The sequence below is a fragment of the Pogonomyrmex barbatus genome, unplaced genomic scaffold (genome assembly GCF_055798465.1).
Source record: "Pogonomyrmex barbatus isolate J1 unplaced genomic scaffold, ASM5579846v1 scaffold5, whole genome shotgun sequence".
In the NCBI taxonomy this organism is placed as follows: Eukaryota; Metazoa; Arthropoda; class Insecta; order Hymenoptera; family Formicidae; genus Pogonomyrmex; species Pogonomyrmex barbatus.
This window is the reverse complement of record NW_028297149.1, coordinates 4,845,228-4,868,108: the sequence shown is the minus strand read 5'-3', so window position 1 is coordinate 4,868,108 and position 22,881 is coordinate 4,845,228. Positions and strand designations below refer to the sequence as shown.

At 34.4% G+C, this 22,881-nt stretch overlaps 3 protein-coding genes across 11 annotated transcripts; 1 reads left to right on the top strand and 2 right to left on the bottom strand.

The window, feature by feature from the left end:
* Positions 1–397: 397 nt before the first annotated feature.
* LOC105433622 (coronin-2B) lies at positions 398–10,085 on the top strand. Of its 6 annotated transcripts, none has more exons than XM_089081731.1 (10): positions 908–1,050; positions 2,173–3,893; positions 5,582–5,779; positions 5,991–6,107; positions 6,254–6,568; positions 6,717–6,941; positions 7,006–7,215; positions 7,301–7,418; positions 7,639–7,865; positions 7,953–10,085. In XM_089081731.1, exons 2-10 carry the CDS (start codon positions 3,876–3,878, stop codon positions 8,145–8,147), a joined length of 1,623 nt encoding a protein of 540 aa, XP_088937857.1. In that variant the 5' UTR covers positions 908–1,050; positions 2,173–3,875; the 3' UTR covers positions 8,148–10,085. The 6 variants fall into 6 exon arrangements, with proteins under 6 accessions (XP_011647316.2, XP_011647315.2, XP_088937857.1 ...); XM_089081733.1 differs by having other exon boundaries at positions 910–1,050; positions 3,590–3,893; XM_089081732.1 differs by lacking the exon at positions 908–1,050 and having other exon boundaries at positions 2,199–2,742; positions 3,590–3,893.
* Positions 10,086–10,651: 566 nt separating this feature from the next.
* bou (glycosylphosphatidylinositol anchored membrane protein boudin) lies at positions 10,652–14,018 on the bottom strand. Of its 2 annotated transcripts, XM_089081739.1 has the most exons (4): positions 13,658–14,018; positions 13,049–13,204; positions 12,079–12,225; positions 10,652–11,475 (listed from the first exon to the last, which is right to left on the bottom strand). In XM_089081739.1, exons 1-4 carry the CDS (start codon positions 13,728–13,730, stop codon positions 11,258–11,260), a joined length of 594 nt encoding a protein of 197 aa, XP_088937865.1. In that variant the 5' UTR covers positions 13,731–14,018; the 3' UTR covers positions 10,652–11,257. The 2 variants fall into 2 exon arrangements, with proteins under 2 accessions (XP_088937865.1, XP_011647324.2); XM_011649022.3 differs by lacking the exon at positions 12,079–12,225 and having other exon boundaries at positions 13,658–13,950.
* Positions 14,019–15,091: 1,073 nt separating this feature from the next.
* LOC105433625 (cytosolic carboxypeptidase-like protein 5) lies at positions 15,092–22,303 on the bottom strand. 3 transcript variants are annotated; one of them, XM_011649025.3, is made up of 10 exons: positions 21,549–22,303; positions 20,932–21,224; positions 20,481–20,819; positions 20,100–20,371; positions 19,850–20,003; positions 19,587–19,683; positions 19,200–19,509; positions 18,923–19,130; positions 18,638–18,799; positions 15,092–16,571 (listed from the first exon to the last, which is right to left on the bottom strand). In XM_011649025.3, exons 1-10 carry the CDS (start codon positions 21,661–21,663, stop codon positions 15,849–15,851), a joined length of 2,673 nt encoding a protein of 890 aa, XP_011647327.3. In that variant the 5' UTR covers positions 21,664–22,303; the 3' UTR covers positions 15,092–15,848. The 3 variants fall into 3 exon arrangements, with proteins under 3 accessions (XP_011647327.3, XP_088937854.1, XP_088937855.1); XM_089081728.1 differs by having other exon boundaries at positions 18,647–18,799; XM_089081729.1 differs by lacking the exon at positions 21,549–22,303 and adding an exon at positions 21,302–21,433.
* Between the last annotated feature and the right edge of the window lie 578 nt (positions 22,304–22,881).

Sequence of the window (22,881 nt, the reverse complement as noted above, 5' to 3'; positions counted from 1 at the left end):
AGCGATGCACTACGAAAGTACTGCCTTGAATTTTATGACGTCATTGATTTTGACGTACTTCCTATTACGGCTACAACAGTGTTAGTAATCGTAACAGGAGGTAAAGCAGTCAGAGTACAAAGATGACTGCTTCTATGGAGACTTAAATAACTTTGATTGATGCTGAAGAAAATAAAGCGTATAATATGAAATAATATAATGAAATTATTATGATATTATTATGATATTATATAATATTATGAAATTATTTATTATTTTTATTTTTATTATTTATCATTTATTTTTTATATTGAATTATGTTGTATTATATTTAATATATATAATAAAATTATATTTTTTTTAATATCAGATATGCCAGCCATTATTTCAGTTGGAGCTTCAGAAAACATACTGCAATTGCGTTCCGCTTTATAATCTTGAAGTAATTAAAAAGCGCACGAAACTAAAACGGAACGCAGTACACTTCCATTACGTCATAGCAGAGAGGTTCCTCTCTGATCATAGCATGAGCACTCGGAATAAATAAAGGAAACTCCTAGTATACTACAGTGCTCACTCGGGAGAGCCACTTTTCATTGCGTTTGCCTGCCTGTGTCATGGCTTCGGACGCTCAGTGTTTACATGCAGAACGTCAGATCGATATCCTGTGCACACGCACGAGTGCATTTGACCGACGAGCTTCTAACGGTGCGTGAAGGTGCTCGCACACCTGTTTGATTTACCGTTGTACGATTAAATAGACGGCTAGACGTGTCGACGAGGAGGGAAGAAAGAAGAGAGACGGAAAAACGAAAGCGAGAGTGGGAAAGAAGGGATGCCGGCAAGGCGATGGACCATCTGCAGTGGCTCGTAGTTCTGTACTGACGCGTAGATATAACCAGGAAAAGTAGATTTCCCGCGTGTGCGGCAGGGTCTATGGGATACAACGTCGCCAACTGGGAGATGATACGCACGAGGGAGGAAAAGCTGAGTCTCGACGGAGCTGAGGATCAACATACGATTATGAACAACATGGTAGACGCGAGGGCCTGTTACAAGCCCAGCGGCAAAGTGAGTGTCGATCCGCACGAAGCACGTTTGAACGTTGAAGTTCAAGGAGGGTTACTTCAGACAATTCTCGAATAATCCAGTCTCACCTTCATTGAGACTTTTGTCTAGAGAGATTTGTCGTTAATCTGACATCTCTTTTCTTGATATTGAAGTGTTAGACAACAGATGATTCATAATTCTATCCATGTTATGCTAAGATATTGCTCGATATAATAGATTAACTTTAACTCTCGGTTTAACTTATCTTTTATCTTTATCTGTTTAATCCTACATCCATTTTTACCACTGTAGATTAACTGTCTTGGTCTAATTTATCATCTTTATCTTTCTCTATTCTTTATTTTGTTCTAAATCTTAGAACTAAAAAAGATAAAGAATAAGTTAAACAGAGATTACGATTAATTTACAATGTGTGCGATAAGAATGGACATAAGAATTAAAAAAAAGATTAAGTGAAACTAAAATTAAAGTTTATATTTATATTGATAAAGATGGACTGGATTAATCAATGTGTTTGAAGTTGGTCTTAAGATTCTTGCGGGCAGATATCTTATGATCCATTTACGCAGTGCTTTTGCATGCGACACTATAATTTGTCATAAATTTCAAATGGCTTGGCATCGATTGTATGAATAATAAGAAACAAAACAATAGGAGGAATAAATATGAATCAATGTGACGATAGAATTTTATAGCATTCAATATATCATTGTGCCTTAGGCACCGATCTGTTTCCTGGTTTATTTGTCGTGTGTGCATGTGATGCATCTGTGAGAGCTTTTACACATAGGACGCAGCAATGGTAAGAAGTGACAAAAGATCATGGTGAATATCTGTAATTTCGTTTTGTCATTTTTATATTTAATCTGAAAGAAAACGAGTAAACATGTTTAGATCAATATAATCAGTCCTTACATTTAAGATCGTCTTAAGATAGAACATAAATCAATTACTGAGTAAGATATTACTTAAAGCAATCTTGAAGTAAGAAGGGACATGATCCTTACGATTGAATAAAGGTTCGTAATGCTTTACTTGATTTATTCGTGGAAAACTTTTTATTTTCGATTTTTTTTTATATAAACAAAAATAAAGCTTAATTTAAATGACTTGTGTTTCAAGCCTTAGGTAATTGATATACACGGAATTCACAAGAAATCCTAAAAACTCGCCGATACGTTCGAGAAAGAATCGCTATTTCGAGTATTTCGATTTCTCTTCTACATGAGAATTATCAACGCATAACCGGTAACGAATCAGACGGAAGGGAAAAACGGGAGAAGCACTTGGAATTCGCTTCAACGATTTTACGCTGGCTAAAACGGAGAAGGCTCGCAAACGTTATTGAACTTTTAAATCTTCAATATTACCCATCCCGGTCTCGTTGCTGACGCTGGACGAAAGGCACAGCATGATACTACAACAAACAGCAGGCGTCAGATTCCGAGCACGAGCACTAAGCACCACTAGCACCAACTAGATAGTCACTCGCCTTCGCCTCAGTAGAAGCGGAACGGCTGGCGTGGCCGAGCATTCGCTCGATAGCGCTCGACCCTCGCACGTAACTCTCTCGACAGTTCTTCTTTCCTGTGCGACGAGCGCAGTGCCGGTCGATCTCGTAATCGTCTCGTTGTTCGACCGTTACGAGAAGAAGACGAGGAAACGCGAGCCGCCCGCATGGCGCATCCATGTGTACGTATCGCAATTCAAATGTTCGATTCGCCCCCCGGGAAAAGCCGGGATTTATCAAGCCGTTATTTATCCGTACGTAGCCTCCCCCTAATTTTTTTCTGGCCGCGTGATTGGTCTCGTAATCTCTCCGTCGTTCAAGATGATGATCGGTCGATGACGAATCGTCGATTCCGTAATCCAACGAGCTCAAAGAAAACGGCGACTTCTCGCCACGGCTCGGTGACACGTTGATGATAAAAAAAGACTGGTGGCACCGATCGAGAAGAGACATTGTTTAAATATGTTCCAATTCGAAGCCGAACGATGTACAGCCCATGTGGCCTGGATTATCTAATGCATGCGATATAAGAATCAAAGAAATCTATCACGCTTGTATTACCGAGATAAGTTATCGGACTCCAATTGCGTCGTTATCGAATTGTCAATAACTGAATTTTCTTTGATGAGACTCTGAGACTTCGAATTGATTGCTGGTGGAACGTGGTGATTTCCGATCGGTGTGATCTGATCCCATTAAATCAGGTTCGCCGAATAGAAAACCAGGATCAGTTTCAGAGTCTTCTAGAATCGGAGGGAAAGTGGCAGTCGTTGCGCGCAGAAATGAGAGAAGTAAGATCTCGGTAAAGAGATCATTGCTGTCTCTGAATAACGACGCGATCGTCGCGATAACTCGGCTCCAGTCTAATTACGCGGATTAATCCCCGCCGCTCCCTTTCCCAAGTTTACTTTACTTTTAGTTAAGCGTTCGCGGAAACTGCGGCCGCGCACTTTGACGCGCCGCCCGGGCTTATATGATTTTATGAGTTGCTAATTAGACGCGTGTCTCATTTTCCTTTGTTTCTTCTAGTTTAACGCAGAGTGAGAGAACGGCTCGTGTAGTTGGTTGCAAAACTATCCACACCAGTGTGTCTCTCTTTTTGTTTCTTTCCCTCTCTTCCTCTCTCTCCCTCTCTCTCTCTCTCTCTCTCTCTCTCTCTTTTCTCTCTTTTTTTCTCCAACCATCTGCACATGCATGGGTCCCGGCTTGTCGATTACCGCGTCCCCGTTGTGCACTGGCGACGATCGTCTCACCGCGCACGTGTATTCGTCGAGCACCGGCTGTCTCGGACACCAGATCCCGATTACCGTCAGACATGACCAACGATAAACAGGTGAGTAAACCATCTCCTGTTCTCGTAATGCGAAAACCAAATCCAATGGAAATTTCTGGAATATGTAATCGAACCTGCTGTTCGTATCGAGACATCAGCTTTGGATTGTTAGCCACATCTTATAAGCGAATCGAGGAGATGGAGTAGTCTCCGATTTGACTTGCATCCAGTTATCAAAGAGGCTCTTTATTGCGAACTCTTTGCCAACGCTTTGTGCCTGTGCCACGTTGAGCGAATCGTTTGGTTCTTAAGGCGACTTTAAGTAGACGTATCGAAATCTTGTTTGAATCAATATTTTTTTTTTTTTTCCCTTTAACTTAAAATTTTACGTACGTAAATTTTCCTTTGTAAACAATCGATGCGTAGAATGAATGAGGATAAAATATCACAGCTTCATTACCTGCGCAATAACGTAAGCCGCAACGTTACATAATACACCGGTTATTGATTTTGATTACGACGTTGCATATTTAATACACAGGGTGTCCTAGATCTATCGAGGGACCTCTTATCTACCTTTTCCTTGATCAATTTTAATCTGTTCTCGACAAAGGTAAAACGGTAGTTTACCAAGTTAAAAGCGAAGTTTAAGCGGATTTTCTTTTAATCTCGACTAGATCTTGATCTTCCATTTCCGAATTGACAATTCAAATAAAATCGCGGATGAAAGATTGAGTCGAATAAAATTCGGGAGGTCCCGCGGACCTCTATTTCCAAGCAAAGAACTTCGGAGTCGATTATTTCGTTGCGATTCTTAGTCTTTCGCAGTCCGCTCGATTCTATTTTTTTTTTTTTTTTTTTTTTTTATGGGGAAAAGTCGCATAATTCGATCTGTCTCGCCGCGCTACACTGCACACGCCGGTAAAAATACGGTTCACACGAATTCAAAAGATTTCACATTCGCGCCGTCAATTAGCCACGACCGCTTGTGCGTCTCATTGTTGCTTCTTCACGCGCGCGTATGGCGCAACTAAGTGGCATCGGGGGAAAAAAGAAAGGAACGTGGACTGAAAAGTCTTTGTTCAAAAAGGGAAAGAAGCGCATCAATATATTCTGCTTTTAGTTTCGAAGCCGAATTAGAGCAGAATTCTGAGCTCGAAATAACGGAACGGGAGGATGCCGCAATTATCGTAGCGTCTCGTGTAACGTTTATCGTGCTCGCTGGTGCGACTCGATGATTCGCCCACGGGGAATACGAGCGCGCGGAAATATTATGAATGTAACGCTCGCGTTTTTCGCGAACGCGTAATTCTCGATCGTTGCTTTTATACCTCATTGAGCGCGGTACATTCGCCTCGGAACCTCGCTCTCAGAAGCGTCTGCTGAAAAATTGCAATTGTCAGCGAATAACGAGATGTCTGTATTTCCATTCGTGACGTTGATAACTTTCTTTTTCACGGTTTCTGAATAAGAGAGAGTCCTCTCGAAGGATCATACACATGAATGGTATATTTCTCTTTAATCAGATTCTCTTTTCTTCTTTTTTTTTCCCCCCCCCCCAAAGTCGTCGCAAATTGCATGCATATTATATCGATGTGACTTGGTTCTTTTTTTTTTTTTTTTTTTTTAATTGATATTCACAAGATTGCAGTAGCATTTATCACGTTGTTCCAACGGGCCCTGTAAAGGGAACAGATAAGCAGATAATGTAAGAGAGGATGATAAAAGTAAATTGATGATATTTACAGTCATGGTTCCGCGGCGTGCGAAGTAGCAAATTTCGGCATGTTTACGGCGTACCAGCCAAGCGGGAAAAATGTTATGATAACATCAAGATCACGAAGAACGCTCACGACTCGCAATTCTGCGCCGTAAACCCGAAGTTCCTGGCCGTGGTGACGGAGGTCGCGGGTGGCGGAGCGTTCCTGGTGTTATCGCTGGATCGCGTGAGTATTATATTCCTCGTCCTATCGATTTATCGATTCCTTCTCTGCGCAAAAATAGAAGTATTAGCTAATTACACTGCCAGTCGAGCAAAAAATTCTCTGTGAATGTTTCAATCGTATTACACGTTTTTAGAATATCTTAAAGATATTGCACGATTAATTAGAAATCTTTAATACAACGTAACAGTTGTGTTTTCTTAACACGTTACAGACCGGTCGTCTTGACTTCAACGCCAGTCGAGTAACTGGACACACCGGTCCCGTTTTGGACATTAAGTGGAATCCGTTCAACGACAACATCATTGCGTCCTGCAGTGACGATTGCACTGTAAGAAACATTTTGCATATTAGAAAGCCTCCCCTCATGCTCATGTAAAAATACAGAGATTAGAAATACAAAATATATATCAATTATTATATTTAAATTGGAAATAAGATATAAAATTATGAAAGTTCGGATTTTTATATGTCTAGATAAAACTGTGGCATATACCGGATGGTGGACTAGCGAGAAACTTGACCGAGTGGCTGGTGGAGTTGCAAGGACACAAACGACGCGTCGCTTATATCGAATGGCATCCCGTAGCGGAGAACGTGCTCTTCAGCGCTGGCTTCGATCATCTTGTTATCGTATGGGATGTGAACAGATGTGAGGCAGTCAGTGTCATCGATAGGCATCCTGATGTGATTTATAGCATATCTTTAAATCGCGATGGCAGCTTATTGGCGACTACTTGCAAGGATAAAAAATTACGCGTTTTCGAACCGAGATCTGGTATCGTGGTTTCGGTAAGTAAAGATCAAGAACGGCTAAATATATTTAATTCTTGATAAAAAAGAATCTTCTTAAACTACGTTTTTTAACATTGAAAAATATAGTAATATTCATCATTGTAAAAAATAACGTTTCTATAAATATATACTTTGATTTTAACAGGAAGGGATATGCCACGCTGGCACGAAAGCCAGCAAGGTGGTATTCCTTGGCAGTTCCGGGCGCCTTTTGACTACTGGATTTAGCAGACATTCAGATCGACAATATGCGATATGGAGTCAACATGACCTAACTGTTCCACTAACGTGCGAGACGATAGATTCGTCGAGCGGAGTGGTTTTTCCGTTTTACGATAATGATACCAATATGGTATTCTTAGCTGGAAAGGTGAGAATATCTGATATGTGTAGCATAAACTATTTTAAACTTAATATATCGTTGCTTTTTTCAGGGTGATGGTAATATTCGGTATTATGAAGTGGTTAACGAAGCACCTTGGATGCATTATCTCAGTCAATTTATATCAGGAAATCCTCAGAGAGGATTAGGAGTAATGCCGAAAAGAGGTATCAGTACCTCTATATGTGAGGTATTCAGATTTTACAAGTTACACGCGACTCGTGGAATGTGCGAACCGATCTCTATGATAGTACCACGAAAGGCAAGTTATCCATTGCTTCATTTTCTTTATCAAATTTTTCGAAGTTATGTATTTAAAAAACTATATATTACATTATATATTACAGAGTGATCAGTTCCAAGAAGATCTGTATCCTGATACGATTGGAACATGCCCCGCATTGTCAGCTAGAGACTGGATCAGTGGCATGAATAGTCCACCGATTTTAATCTCTCTTAAAACAGGTCTTATATTTTTGTATTTTAATATATTGTGAATATCTCATCTGTAAATAACTATAAATGTTATATCACACAGTTTGACGTACCGTCAGAAAGATTCAATTCAAATTTTTTTACGCAAGCTATTCTTTATTTGTTCTTATATTTTCTATTTCTATTACAGTATGATATATAATAGTAAAATTTTATTATATGTAGACACATTAAAATATATCATTATTAGGTGGAAGCATCTCTACACATAAACCACGGATATACAAACCACCGCAATTGCCTCCTACTACTGATCTAAATAATAAAAAAAAATTTGCATTCTTGTCTACGGAAACGATACCCGATTATAGGCCGGTGGAACTTCACGACATGTCAGAGAAGAGCCAAAAGACATCCAGCAATCAAAGCACAAAGTTCCAGCAACTTCAACAAAAATTTGGGAACGTTGCTATACAGGTACAAGCGAAATATACATTTATATTTTATATATCATTGATTTTTTTAAATAATATACTTCATTTTGAAATATTCTTTTTCTACCAGAAGAATATTATATCATCCTCGCTTAACGACAATAAAGTTATGGAGACTGTGGATGTTCCGAACAACGAAGCGGAACTTCGATTGGCATTCGCTCGCCAAACCGATGAATTGAGATTAGTACGACGGCAACTCGCTAACAGTCAACTACGTGTTAAGGAATTAGAGGACCAAATACGAAAATTACAGCGCCAATAAGACTCGCATACTCGCTTTGCAATATTGGCTTCGAAATGAGATTCTTACAGCTTTACCACTAGATATGATTAGCAACCGGTACTTAAAGTTTACAGAGCATTTACGCACCGCTAACAATATAAATATAAAAAGCCTAAGCTTTCGAAAACTTTGTACTAACACGCTTAGGGGATTTTAGCTTTGTTATATTATACACAAAGAAATATTCGCACAGAGAGAGCAATTTTTATTAACTTTTCTTAGAATATCTACAATTTTTATGTAGAGTAAAATTTTTCGCGTTGATATTGATCACGAGGGAACAGAAAAGGGCTGCATTTGTTACATGAAAATTGTACCTGTTCATACACAATTTAGATAGCGTAAGTTGGATATTTGCGCGTATAAACCGATATGAGGAATTGTGTATAATATCATTAAGAAGGCAAGATGAACACGATACCTTTAGAGAAGTGGCAGCTAAAAGAATTCATGATGTTAAACAATATATTTTATTTTTTTCGAAAATTCAGAATATATATTGGTACTAGTCTGTTAATTATTTTTTCTATTGTTTCATGTTTATTTACTTATTTAACTTATTTAACTAATATATTGTTTTATCATTAGAGATATAGAAATTTCAAAGAACAGTATTTTTTTGCATATTATCATGTAGATTATTCTTGTTTCTATTATCATAAATTAATTTTTTGCAACATGTAAATGAATCTTATTGGTGAGCTATTGTAATATGTTTTACGAAACTGCTAATGTCGTATACATGCAAATGGACTGAAGCATATTAATATGTTGAGCATTTTTGCTATCGCACATATTTTTCACTGCCATCTACTGCCATGATGTCGATGGCGATAAGATCTCGAAATTTATATGTACAGAAAGTGATAATAAATGTCGCGATTAGAAATTAGCTTAAAAATTTTTTTAATGATGAATATGATAAATGCACAATGTATGTGCATTTAATAAAATTGTTAAATAATATTCAATTAATGCAAACTATATTATATATATGTACGTATATTTTTAAGAAACGCGACGTTTATCGCAATTCAATATCGATTTAATTCATCCGAGTTGACTTAAAAGAGATATGGTAGCAAATGCACTAGAACTCTTGTTTAGCATCAGTCTCATAGCTCTGAAAATCATACAGAACTATATTTCCGCTTAGTAACAATAATCAAGTCGTATAATCATTTATATACATATATATTTATATATACGTATTTTTCATACAATCATGCAATTGTATTGTGAATCGATCAATATAGTACCTGGATGCTACACTTCACATATCGTGGGCATAAAATTTCCGTGAAATGTAACGAGAATAAGATCTGAAACACTTATTGATACACCAACATGTGACGTAGCATTCCCTAGTCTTTTTTCACTAGTTGTTTATTTTAATTGTCATCAGCTTTAATGAGGTAGTTCATTGAAATTTTTTGTTAGAAATCATCACTTTTTCACATAACTTCGAGATGGAGTTACATGTGTTATATTAGGTAGTACGTTTCATAGACAGTAAAAGACAGTAAAGTATATTACGAGGTAGTTTGTAGCTATATTTTCGATATTCATATTTGAAGCAATTTCTATGATATTTGTAAGACAATTTGTTCTCGTAGACGTCGTGATGTAACGAGTTTATAAATTTCGCTACAAATTATAAATTTATGCAGTATCGTGATGCAGTATGTCTGTATCATGATTTATATGTAATATTTATACATGTCAATTAAATATAATATATCGAGATCATATAAAATCATACATTAAATCGATAGATACCAAAGAACATTACTATCTGGCAAATTATAGGCCGATTTATTGCCAGCATACGCTCGTCTAGAAAACTTATGTACAAGGACAAGATGTATGTATGAAAAATGGCAAGCAGGGATCTCAATAAAAATAAAAGTCACAAAATTGTGTATATAAAAATATTATTAATATAATTAAAAAATTTAATTTATTTTATTTGCTTCGAAAAATTTATACATAGTAAAATCAATTTAATTCTTATATTATGTCAGTTCGAAGGCAGTAACAAAGATAAAAAATGCAGTATATATATATATATATATCTGTTTTAATAAATTGTGTGTGTGTGTGTGTGTGTGTGTGTGTGTATAGTGCGTATGTGTCCTTAGTTATACAATGCTCTTAAAATCTTTTATTTATGAATTAAATACGGACGGATATATTTCACTTCATATTGCATCTTAAGAAATCATATAACTAATATATATATTATATAACTATATGTATGTTATATATCATAATTTATCATATAATATAAATATAAAAATGTGCTATTATTCTAAAAATATATCAAAGAATTTATAAGGAGGAGAAGGGAGGGGGAGTCTAAAATATTAGCTTTTGAAATTTGTTTCGATATGACGATTAAACGTTAGAAAATTGTTTGCACAAGAATTTGAAAACTAAGAATATAATTTGAGATAGTTTGATAAAATAAATAAACTAATGAAATAATTTAAGTATTTTAATTAGAACTAAAACAATTTCACATTATGGGAGATAATTTGTGAAAAAGTCTATACCGTTTGAGAACCTTTACATTTACCCACATAAAAAATATTTCACATTCATAATATTCACGTTTGAAGATAAATGTTAAGTTTAGTTCTTCACTAATTTCGATAAAATTAGGCTTATTCGACGCGTTTTTGCACGAAACGAAAGAATCTGGCAGAAAAAAAGTGTCATTCTGTCTCGCGAACCAAAATATTAATCGTTATAGTCGAATATTAATTATTAAAATTATTCAGATTAGGAAACCTGTCATACCGACGAAATATAGCGATATGAGCATACTTCATGGTCACATGTGAAAAGTGCACGAATTTGAAACGTATATGTACCTATAATGCATCGTTTGGATTTCGAATAAACCTAATTTTATCGAAATTGGTGGTGAGGGGATAAATTTAACATTTATCCGTTTGAAATATCATTGGCAGTGGTCAGAAATTGATCAAAATTAATTTCATATTTAAATACAGTTAAAAAAAGAAAATGCGAGAGATTCATTGACAACAACGAGCAACATATTCGTCAGATATTCAGAGAATCTTCTACCTATAAAATAGCTTCCTCCAGGTTACGACTAAGCTTGCTGGTATGAGCCATGTATGCATTACATTCGGTACGAAGGACGTTGCTGAATTGCATCCATCCTCGGAACAGGTGAATACACAGGTGCGATAGGTCAACTTGTCGCCTGGCTGTTTAACATAGTCGCAGTAATTTCCCATGTGCACAGACGAACAAAACCGTTTTGTACCAATGCCACCTGTTTTCAAAAATATAACGTTAACAACATATTTTAATATACAACATAGATATACATATTTTCTCTAAACATTACTACTTTTTCAATTAGAAAATTCAAAAAATGTTGGAAAAAGTTATTGTACTTCCATGTGCAGTATTAGAAAAGCATTTATTGTTTGAAAGTTTGTTTATTCAAACGTTTGTCTATCTCTTTTAGTTAATTCAGATTTGAAAATTAGGACTCCTGAATAATCCCCACGGCCATATCGGACTCGACTTAAAACCATATCAGATGTTATTTTAGTCAAATATTTCTTTATTTGCAAAACTACCATCATAAACTTTATGGTGTCATTTCTCGCCTATGACGTCACGATTCCAATATGACCGCGTTTTTGTATGTATATGTATATATTTAATAATAATAAACAAAATTGTGATATCCATGACATGCAGGATGCAGAGATTATATTTTATGTGTTCCGTGAAAAATGATTAATATGCACTTTCGAAACATTGATTTTTTTTCAACGAGAAAAGGATGATAAATGATTCTGTACGGGTTGATTTGGAAGGAGCACACCCATGCACACTCGACAAGAAAGAATTTTGACATAAGAACCTCCATAGCGGCCAATTGATTTGATGCAATAATGCGCCGCAAACACGTGACTACAATTCATCGGTACCAAGGAACTTTTAACCATTTCGCTATCCATACATTTCCATTCATTCTCCGACGTGCATTGATAGCAATCCAAGGCCATCGCTTGATTAATTAAAAAAGCAATGATTAAATTTCTAATCAAAACTACATGGCAGTTAATGTTACACAAGTTTCCCAATAAGATATCACAAAACATAACTATGAAGTGCCATTTAGATGTACATCCCTGAAGATGATCTGAATGATGAAAATGATTGATTAATAACAAAGCTTTTTTTTTGATTAGTAGATTTTTCATGATATGAAAAATGAACATGCTGAAATTTCATCTTTGCAAAATGACAATTAATGTTACATAAATTTTCCAATGATATGTTATAAACCAAATGATTATGAAGCATCATTTAGAATAATAATCAAATATACAGGGTATCTCAGGTTATAATGATCAAATCTTGTCGATATATTCTATGAACTTGAATAATAATGTTAATATAATCTGTATAATCTGTATAAACATAGATCATTTACAGCTTTGTTCAAAAGTTATGACAAAAATACAAAACATAAAGGAATATTAATTTTGATTACTGTGATATAATGTAGAAATAGATCAATCACCTATGTTTATATAACATTTCTTATTTACTACTCATAGAATATAGTGACAAAGTTTGGTCATTACATCCTATGTATTAAGAAAAACGGTTTTTTCAATCTGTTTGAATATTTTCTGAAATATGAAAGTGTGTTCCAGCATGTTGAAAAGATGTCTGAAAAGAATTTCATGCAGTCACCAGTATGCTCGATTAATCTGTGAAGAAAATGCAATTGCCAGAAAGGTTAATCAAAGTTTTCTTGCATCGCTACTATTAAGTCTCCCAAGCAAAGGCTGTGTAAAATAAAATATCTGTTGCTTGTTTACCCTCAAAACGACCTATGTGTTTGACACAATACTGTGCTCCATAAACATCGTCACACGACTCTGGATGGAGATCTATGTCACTTGACAAGAATTCATTGCATTGAAACGGATACTCGCTGCTGGTGCTATTACATTGGTAACACCGAATGCTCTGTCCTGGTTAAGAATATCATTCTATCAAATTATATACGAAGAAAAAAAAACAGATGAAACATCGTTCTGATCTTGTGGCTCTTCATCAAATGGAGAACGAATGCTAATCAGATTCAAAATAAAAAAGGGGAGACACACTAATCTTCTAAGTATCAATTTTCCCAAACATAAAGCCTTGTATATAAAAAAATTGTTTACTCTACACATATGTGTATTTAAATTGTTTAAACATTTCTCGTGTCGTACAGAAATGCCAATAAATTTTCGTCCTGAAATTTAACACAAATTGTGGCTTCTCGAAGCGGATTCGAGACTTTTTTCATTTCTGAGGAAAGACGCATTTTCCGTCTTCGACAAGAACGGTTCTTTTATGATTTATGACTTTCCTCAAATCTGAAGTAAGACGAAGAGAGGGTGGTACGCCCCGCCCAAAGAGCGATGTTATGTTAACCTCACCTGTCTCCACCAGCAATAACAACACCGCCAGAAACATACACGACGTAGCGACGTAGCAACTTGCGGCAGACATTCCGCAGTTTTGCGCGATCCTTGAACCAGATCCCGAGCTCTTTCTTTTCGTCTCGACGATTCCCGTCTATTTCCTCATCAAATATGAATCGTCACGACGCTGAACGCCAAACGCGATTGAATATGACGCACGACGCGCACAACCCGTTTCCCGCGATTCAGGATTGCGCATGCGCGTCGCATACAATTAGAATTTTACAATCAAATATTTAACGAAATAATGAAGAGGCTGAATGTTTGAATAAATAACGACGATTCCTTTGAAATTTTTCCTTCATAAAGTTTCTTTTTTTCTTCTCTTTTTTTTATTTAGTCCACATCACTTTTGTCAGCAGCCTGTGTGTCATAATCATTGATAGGAATGGGTAAGTTAATCCTTTTTTTTTTTTTTTAATTAAGAATTGTGGCCTATAAAATCGACTGTTATTAAAATTAACTTATATTAAATAAAAAATTAATTTGAAAAAGTATTATTTATATTATATATATATATATATATATATATATATATTAATATAATTTTTCTGTATAATTTTTTAGATTACTTTAAACAATAAAATAATTAAGTACAATCTAGAACATAAAAAAGCATAATATGGAAGAAAAATATAACTTAAATAAAAATAAAAATTAATAAACAATACATTGATACAAGCCGAGTACATGTTAACAAACGTAGCCGGTCTCTCGGCAAGCAGGATCTTGGTTGCTAAATCTTTATATGAAATACAAATAAATTATATCACCAACCACGTGCCACTTAGTTTAGCAGATTTTCAACGTAGTGGTTCTATAATAATTTGATAATCAAATATTTTTGATATCGATTAAAATCTCTTTTATTATCTTCCCCACTGGAATTATAAAAATTAATCTTTGTGTTTTAAAAATTAATTCATTTGAAATTAATTAACATAAACTAAAAACTATTAATTATTTGAATTTATTATTTAACTTCTAATTAATTACTCAATTCTAATTTGATGTTATAAGTTATTACATCAACAATATATTGATGTATTGTTTATTAATTTTTATTTTTATTTAAGTTATATTCTTCTTCTATATTATGATTTTTTATGTTCTAATTGTACTTAATTATTTTATTGTTTAATCTAAAAAATTATATAGAAAAATTATAATTATTAATATATATAGATAATATAAATAATGCTTTTTCAAATTAATTTTTTATTTTATTTATTATTTAATATAAGTAAATTTAATTTTAACAGTCGATTTTATAGGCCGCAATTCTCTTCTAGTTAAAAAAAAAGGATTAACTCAATTCTATAAATGATTGATGTTATAAATTATTGATGATAAATTGTAGAGAATACATCCTTGAAATAATTAGCCAGATTTAGCGAAGGAAGGTATATATTATTTTTTATTTCGTCAACAAATTTTTCATTAAAAAGAAATAACAATTTCTACTTTATATATATTCATATAAAGTACTACGAGAAAAAAAATTATTATTTATATTCATATGACACAGAAAACTAATCTTACGGATATAGAACATTTACATATTTCTTTAGGCAATTATCTTTGAAACTGTCATTTAGAAGAACATAAATCTAAAAGAAAATATATTTCCATTAAAATAAAAATATAATAACTTTAGCTAGAAATATATCTTATTGAAATCAACTATCAAAGATAATCGCGTTAATTGCAAAGATTAATATCAGATTTTATATAAATAATAAATATGACTATTAATCGAGAATTGAACAGTATTTTGTATATGAATCTAACATATAACAATATATAATAACGTAATTATATACATTTTTTTATGACTTAAATTTTGCCTTCTCGATTGAAGAGCAAACTTGGTGAAAAATCAGTAACAATGTATACGATACAATACACACAATATATCACATCATGTTGCATCGAGTACAATAAGGAAAAGGATTTAATATCTCACATATTGCAAGACGTACAAAATTTGTCATATGTTATTATATTACTTATTATATCACGGCTTACTGGCCATCCTATGTATGCTACAATATGCAAAAAAAATCTTTCCGAAAAGAGAGTAGCAATAAATCAGTAGCAATATCGATTTTCTGTGTTTCTCGATTTAGTAATTTCTAATCTGAGCTCATTTAGGATTCTGCCTCGTGCTGTCTAGTACAGAACTCTCCTTAACAACAGTCTTTAATTCTTTCAGTTTCGGAGATCCGCTTGGTTTTATATGCGCAAGAATCCTGGTCCTATCATGAGCTCCTTTAATACCCTGTTTATCGTAAACTCGCAATATTCTCGAGGAAGCTTTCGCACCGCTCTTTTCTGCGGCGCAGGAGTGCTCTCCGACCTCGGGAAGGGGCTTGAATGTCCTCGTCGAGAGAATTTTTAGTCTCTTCGCGCCGTGTCTTACCGCTGCTGTTTCCTCGGAAGAAACGCGTGTCTTTGTCGAACTGCTGGTCGCCGTCAGCTTCTTGTTCGTGCACGCGCTTAAACACGGCTCGAGGACATCGCCGATCGCTGATCCCGCGTAAGACCTGTTCGATCGATAGTGATCGACCACCTTCAGGAACGGCTTTGTCTCTACCTCGGATTTAATCGCGCAGATTATCGCGCTGTTCTCCACGTTGCCGGCGCAGTGGCTCTTCAACGCGCGACGCGCAAGCGTTTGCCGGGGCTTCTTACTGCTTTTGATTCTTTTTACTGCCGTGTAAAGAGAAGCACCGCGACGAAGGATGCACTTCTTCACCAAGCTGCCCTCATTCCTTATCGCGTTCCTTGCACCTGTCACCACGTCACTTAATCTCGTTTCTAATTCCTTCAGAATGCAGCTGTTCCGCGCGGCGGCACCTTCGTTATCCTGTAAATGAAAGTTAATTGTAGATTTGGGAAACATGCTATCACAAAAATATTCACTACAACACTCACGATAACATAAAATAAAAATAAATGTGTGTGTGTGTGTGTGTGTGTGAGAGAGAGAAATTGATTTTATTCAATTATCACTGTTATTATGACTTGCTTGCATGATTATTATAATGATTATTAATTAGGCAAATAATGACTTACCCCTTTGTGGCTAAGCACAAAATATGGCACGTATCATAACACTTTAAAAAAAACGAAGCGCATCTACATATATAAAAACTTCACAAAAAATGATAAAATAAGCAGATTGCTCAACGCAAATTGAAGCTTGGCCGATAATACGAATATTATCAGAAGCGATTAAATATATTTCTATAAAATTTAGCAGAAGAAATTACTGACATGACGCATGCTAAGGTGCTGTATATTACATTTTAATGTGTGTACAATTTCACACATTTTACTACACGTTTTCGCTGTCAATGAAAACTCGCGGTCGATTTTAAATTTACCGAATTACGGGATTGATTGGTCAGGATATCCGGGAATCAAATAAAAGATAAATGATCGCTAAAAAACTGTAACATTTATTAACACAGTTAGATATGTAAGCTCGTGTGCGATACATCATGAAGTTTCTATACATGTATGCATATATAATACGAGCTGAACTTTGAAATGTGTGTTTCTATGATCTATTTAAGTCTGTTATTATTAGAATTACACACATTATATCCTGCATCTATAATAGTCTCAACATCGATAAATTTATGCACGTTGACATTATTGTTGTCGATATAGAAGATATATTAATAATGAAATTACTTTGCCGGGAAATAACAGTCATATATTTAATACTTTATAATTTATGAAGTAAACTTTTATATATTTTATATATTTTTATATATTTATAAAGTAAATTTTTTAATATTTTTATATATGATACTAAAATGAGTAACATTTGAGTTTTAATTAACAAATCGCTACATTTCATTTCAACAATTCCATCCGAAGATATACAATGATTTAACCATTTATATCCCTACGTTGTGCTCTTCGCTAAAGAAATAAATATAATTAGTTATATATAATCCTATATGTGTGTGTAATATTGACATTTTGTTCATAACAATTCGCATTTTTTTGAAAAAATGCTGCCAAGTTAGATTTTGTGATTGTAAGTGCACTTGCATACATTATAAGTGAAAAATATAGTGCATAAAAATTGATATTATTTACAAACAAATATTATTAGATAAAATACGATCATAGAAGCATTAATGTATACCATGAATGAACACTTTACTGAGTTAGTCACAATATAAAATGAGTCATATAAGGTGTATGTTATTTATATGTATATATATATATATATATATATATATATATATATATACATACACACACATCTTATCTATCTAGTTGTCTCACCTTTGCTTCTTCAAAATATTTTATTAAAAAATTATTTAAAGAAATTATAGCGTCCGCAATGTATACTGCATATAAATATCTAGTTTTCTATTATTTCGTTTTATGTAACAAACAATGTAAATATTTAAAGTAATACACTTAATTGAAAACATTTTGATATAATCTATCTAAAAAAGTATATTATTGTTTTGTCTATAAATATATCAAGATGATTATATGTGGAAGATCCATTAAAAAAAGTTATGTAAATGAGAGCTTTACAATATTTCTTATGTAACATTTCTTATATAACAACATAGTAGATAGCATAATATTATTGTCGCAAAATATTTCGATTACATATTTTATGAAAGATTAAATTGTTTCCAAATATATAAATTTACAAATTTCAATACAATTTGATGAAATGTTTTTTCATACAAATTTAATTTATGGATATACAAAATCTCTCTCCCACTTTCCTAGTTATTGCACAAATGAATTTATATTGGATTAGGCACTAATGGATTGCAGTGTTAATGCTAAATATGAAATTAGTCGCTGAACAGAATAAAATGATTATGATAATATACATTGCCTTATGTCAGCACTACAAACGTCACTCTTATTATTTACATCAAAATTTACCTTACGTACTGATTTGCTGGGCGAGGCTGAGAGATTGCTCACATACGTTAGTTTCAAATGAGATTTTACTCCTCTTAGAGAACGGTATTGGCTATTTGGCAATCGACTGTTGGGATTGTTCCCAGTGAGATCGAGAATGGAAGGACCTAATGCTGCTCCAACCTGAGTATTGTCAATAATTATATATATATATATATATATATATATATATATATATATATATATATATATTAGCAGCATCATTATAAAAAGGCAAAATAAAAAATTAAAACAAGATATATTTACTGCTTCAAATACTGCCGGCGTATATTTTGGAGGAACAAACATGTGATTCATGGTTTTATTTATCCCATCGCGAATTCTAGCGGGCATAATATTCACTAAACGACCAGAGTTGTAATTGCATTCCAAAGTATAACTGCGTGTTAAACCAGTCATTTTGTATACTGCCACACGTCCTGAGCCTTCTCTGGACATACCATCCCGTTTGTCTCTATAAAGATATATGTATTTAATATCACAATAATATATAGAATTGAATGTATGATTTAAATGTACTCACATAATGTACATGTTTCGTTCTGCGAAATTGCACGATGTGAAATGAAAGTGTGGATTATTGATAGACATCAACTTGGGTAGCAACATACATGCGATAGTATCTTCTGGATCCGTAAAATGATTTCCATACATGAAAACGCCTTTTTTTGAAGCATGGCCATGTAGATCAATATACAAATACAACCCAGACGTTATATCATCTGAGGATTTTGATGTTTCGTCTATGGCTGTACAAATTGATTTGTCACTTGTTCTTACTTTTGTGGCGTTATCACTTCTATCACTTTCTTTAGAAAGCTCCTCACTTTCATCTATCCATGACATGCAAATTATAAATTAGAAAAGTTATGAGATTTGTTAACGAAATTTTATAAAATAATATGAATACCAATAGTTGCGCTGTTCAAATGCTCTAATGTTAATAAATGTTTTTTATCAGTATTCAGAGCATAGATATTCTTCTCATCTAATGACATAAATGTTACCTATTAAAAAATTAACAACATAGAATACTGTTGCTGCTTATACAACATAAACTATATTATTGATGTAAACTTGTATTATTAACATTTATTCTTTGAAACTTTTCATAATCGCATTTGTAATATAAAGAAATGTTACTAAGAGAAATTCTGTAGGTTTTTATCATACTTGTTGCAACAGTCTTGTAGTTGTGTCACGTACAGCGTTTGCTATCGAAGCGGTCGAATTTATAATGCTTATGTTGCTGTCCACAATTTCTAAATTTATATTCGATAAGTCGTCAGTTAGTTCATTCGATAGCTGATAAGAATTATGATAATATCTACAAGAAAAGTGTGTAAAATTTGATTTTGACTGTAATACTCACGTTATGAAGTATTAAGATAATTATTTAATATCAGAAATATCAAGTGCTTACTTTATTAAGTTCCTTGCAGCGTATATCGTAGGATGGTCTACTTCAGAAGGATTTAAATAAACTCTATTCAAATTCACTCCTTTAGTGTCCATTCGATAATGACCTCTGGCAACTCCATCTGGATTGAGCATCGGTATCAATTTGAACACATATAGGCGACGTAAATTTATAGCAATTTGATCTTCTCGATTCAATAAAAAGTTCAGAAAACCATTCAGAACAAAACTAGATGGTGTTTCACCTGGATGGACTCTAGCACTAATAAAAATTACCTAAATACATATAATCATATATATAATCGTATATATATATATATATAAATACATTTGTTTTTTGAAGATAGGAATATATTTTATATTAATAATAACATTAATAGCATACCTTCTTATCTCGAAATTTGTAAGGTCTTTCTTCATTCATCTCAGGAAACATATTATTCAGTCTATCTTCTCTCTCCATCGATATGTTATGATAGGAGCTTATTGTCAATATATCCAATCTACGATCCTCTATTGATTTTATTGCACATTCTCTATGATAATAGATATCATCCATACACACTACACTCCTTTTTTCCATTCTCATATCAATTCTTTTCAAATAATTTTGTAGGTCTGTATATGAAAATGGATAGGTAAAGGCAAAATAAGTGATAGCTTTCGAATTTTCTGGAGTGTAATAGAGGAACGATAAAGTAAAGTCGTTCCCTTTCTGATCGAGCTGCAACGTTAAACGCTACTCTATACATCTGTCACATAATTATTATAAGGTAAGATTTACAATCTTGCTACACTCTCAAATATACATTCCTAGAACTATGTATGCTAATTACAGTATATGTGGGTCTTTCACGAATCCGTTCCCAGTGCAAATGTCCTGGTACAATCTTAAAAACTGGACACATCCCTTGGCTGAACATCTTCACTTGTTTGTTTAAATTAACTATATTGAACCTGACCAAAACACTTGAATGACCAGACCTGACGCCAAAATAAAACCAAGTTCTGTTATTATTTTGGAATTGTGTACCATGACAATCATGCTTGGTCCATAGGTTGAACTCATAATCCAATCCATCTTTGGAATTTGAATTGCTGGTCGATTTGCCCTCAATCTCATAAACATCTAGAAATAGAATAAAATGTGACAATTGCATTGTTACATAAGAAGTATATTGGCAACAGTACATCTCGTTACAGTACTTTTGGCATCACGAAGCAAAATTGATCAATCTAATCAATTCATACAGAAAGAATAATTTTCCGATTCAACTTTACACATACTCGACACATCTCACTCACTCACTCGAACACGCATTCACACACATAAACATCACACACACACACACACACACACACACACACACACACACACACACACACACACACACACACACACAAAATGAATCTAGATTTATATATCTTCGCGTGCGAAGACAGCCAGTGTTACCTTTCTCAGAAGTCTCCGGTGTCCTCACCGCTTCCACCTTGGCCAGGTTAGCCGAGTCAAAGTCGTTGAAAAACACAAAACCACCGCAGATAATGTTTTCAGTTGTGTTCGCCATGATGCGTCAGAGAATTAGGTCTCACGCGGGGTCGGAGGACGCGGGACAGACGACGATGATGACGAGTCGCTGGTTCATACGGTGTCGTCGTACGCCGCCTATGGAATCGCGAAACGAAAGAATCCTCTTCTCTGGATCCTCTCAGGCACGACCGCGCTCGCTCGTCGGCGACAGCATCTTGCTCGTTCCCGCTGGACGATTTGGCGGCTCTCTTGGGCGATCATATGATCTCTATTTACGTCACACAAACACAGGAGTCCGTCGTCTGTACGCGAGGGATTACGGCTCTCGATGCGGCAGAGTAACGAAATCGCACATCCTCGTACGTAAAATAGAACGTAGTTCCTCTTTAAAAACTTCGCCGCGTCACGAATGAATAAATGCATGAATGAATGAATAATTGATTCGAGGCTGCGACGACGCGTTCGCGCCGTTCATCGATCCGTTCCGGTCGCGTGTGGATCAATTCGATCGACAGGTAAAGGCAAGAATCCGATAGCTGCAAGCTCTCGTGCGCACATACGTGAAATTTTAAAAATGATATTTTATTGAGGTGGTTGAGTCATTTTGATATGTCAATTTTAACCTGCGAATGTCATCGGTGATCATAGGCGTATCCAAGATTTTTTTCGAGGGCTTATCAATTTTTATTAAGGCTTGTTCTACAATACGTCGCATGTTGGTGTCGCAAGCTGCAAGCCATAAGATTTGACCAATCATTGACGAATGTGGAGAGAATATTTGATTGTGATTGGCCCATTTTTACGGCCTACGATCGCGACACTGACACACGTCGCATTGTAGAACAGGCCTAAGCGGTGTCTACAATGAGACTTTTAGTGTCGGTCCACAATAAGTATTTAATCTTTAAGCCGTAAGAAATTGACTAATCATAGTCGAGTATTCTTTTCATATTCGATTATAATTGATCAATTTCTTACTTTTTAAAGCTTAAATCACTTATTGTGGACCGACACTTAAACACGGTTGTACCAATATTATTTGGGCTTTAAAGCGAGACTTAATACATAATATACGTGACACATATTATATATTAAATACTTAAAATTCAAAATAATGTTGGTGCAATCGAGCCTAAGATGTAAGACTTAAAAAATTGGCCAACCACAATCTATTATTCTTCTATAAATCGATTATGATTGGTCAATTTCTTAAGTCTTACGTCTTAAAGTCTCATTGTAAACGTCGCTTAAGTGT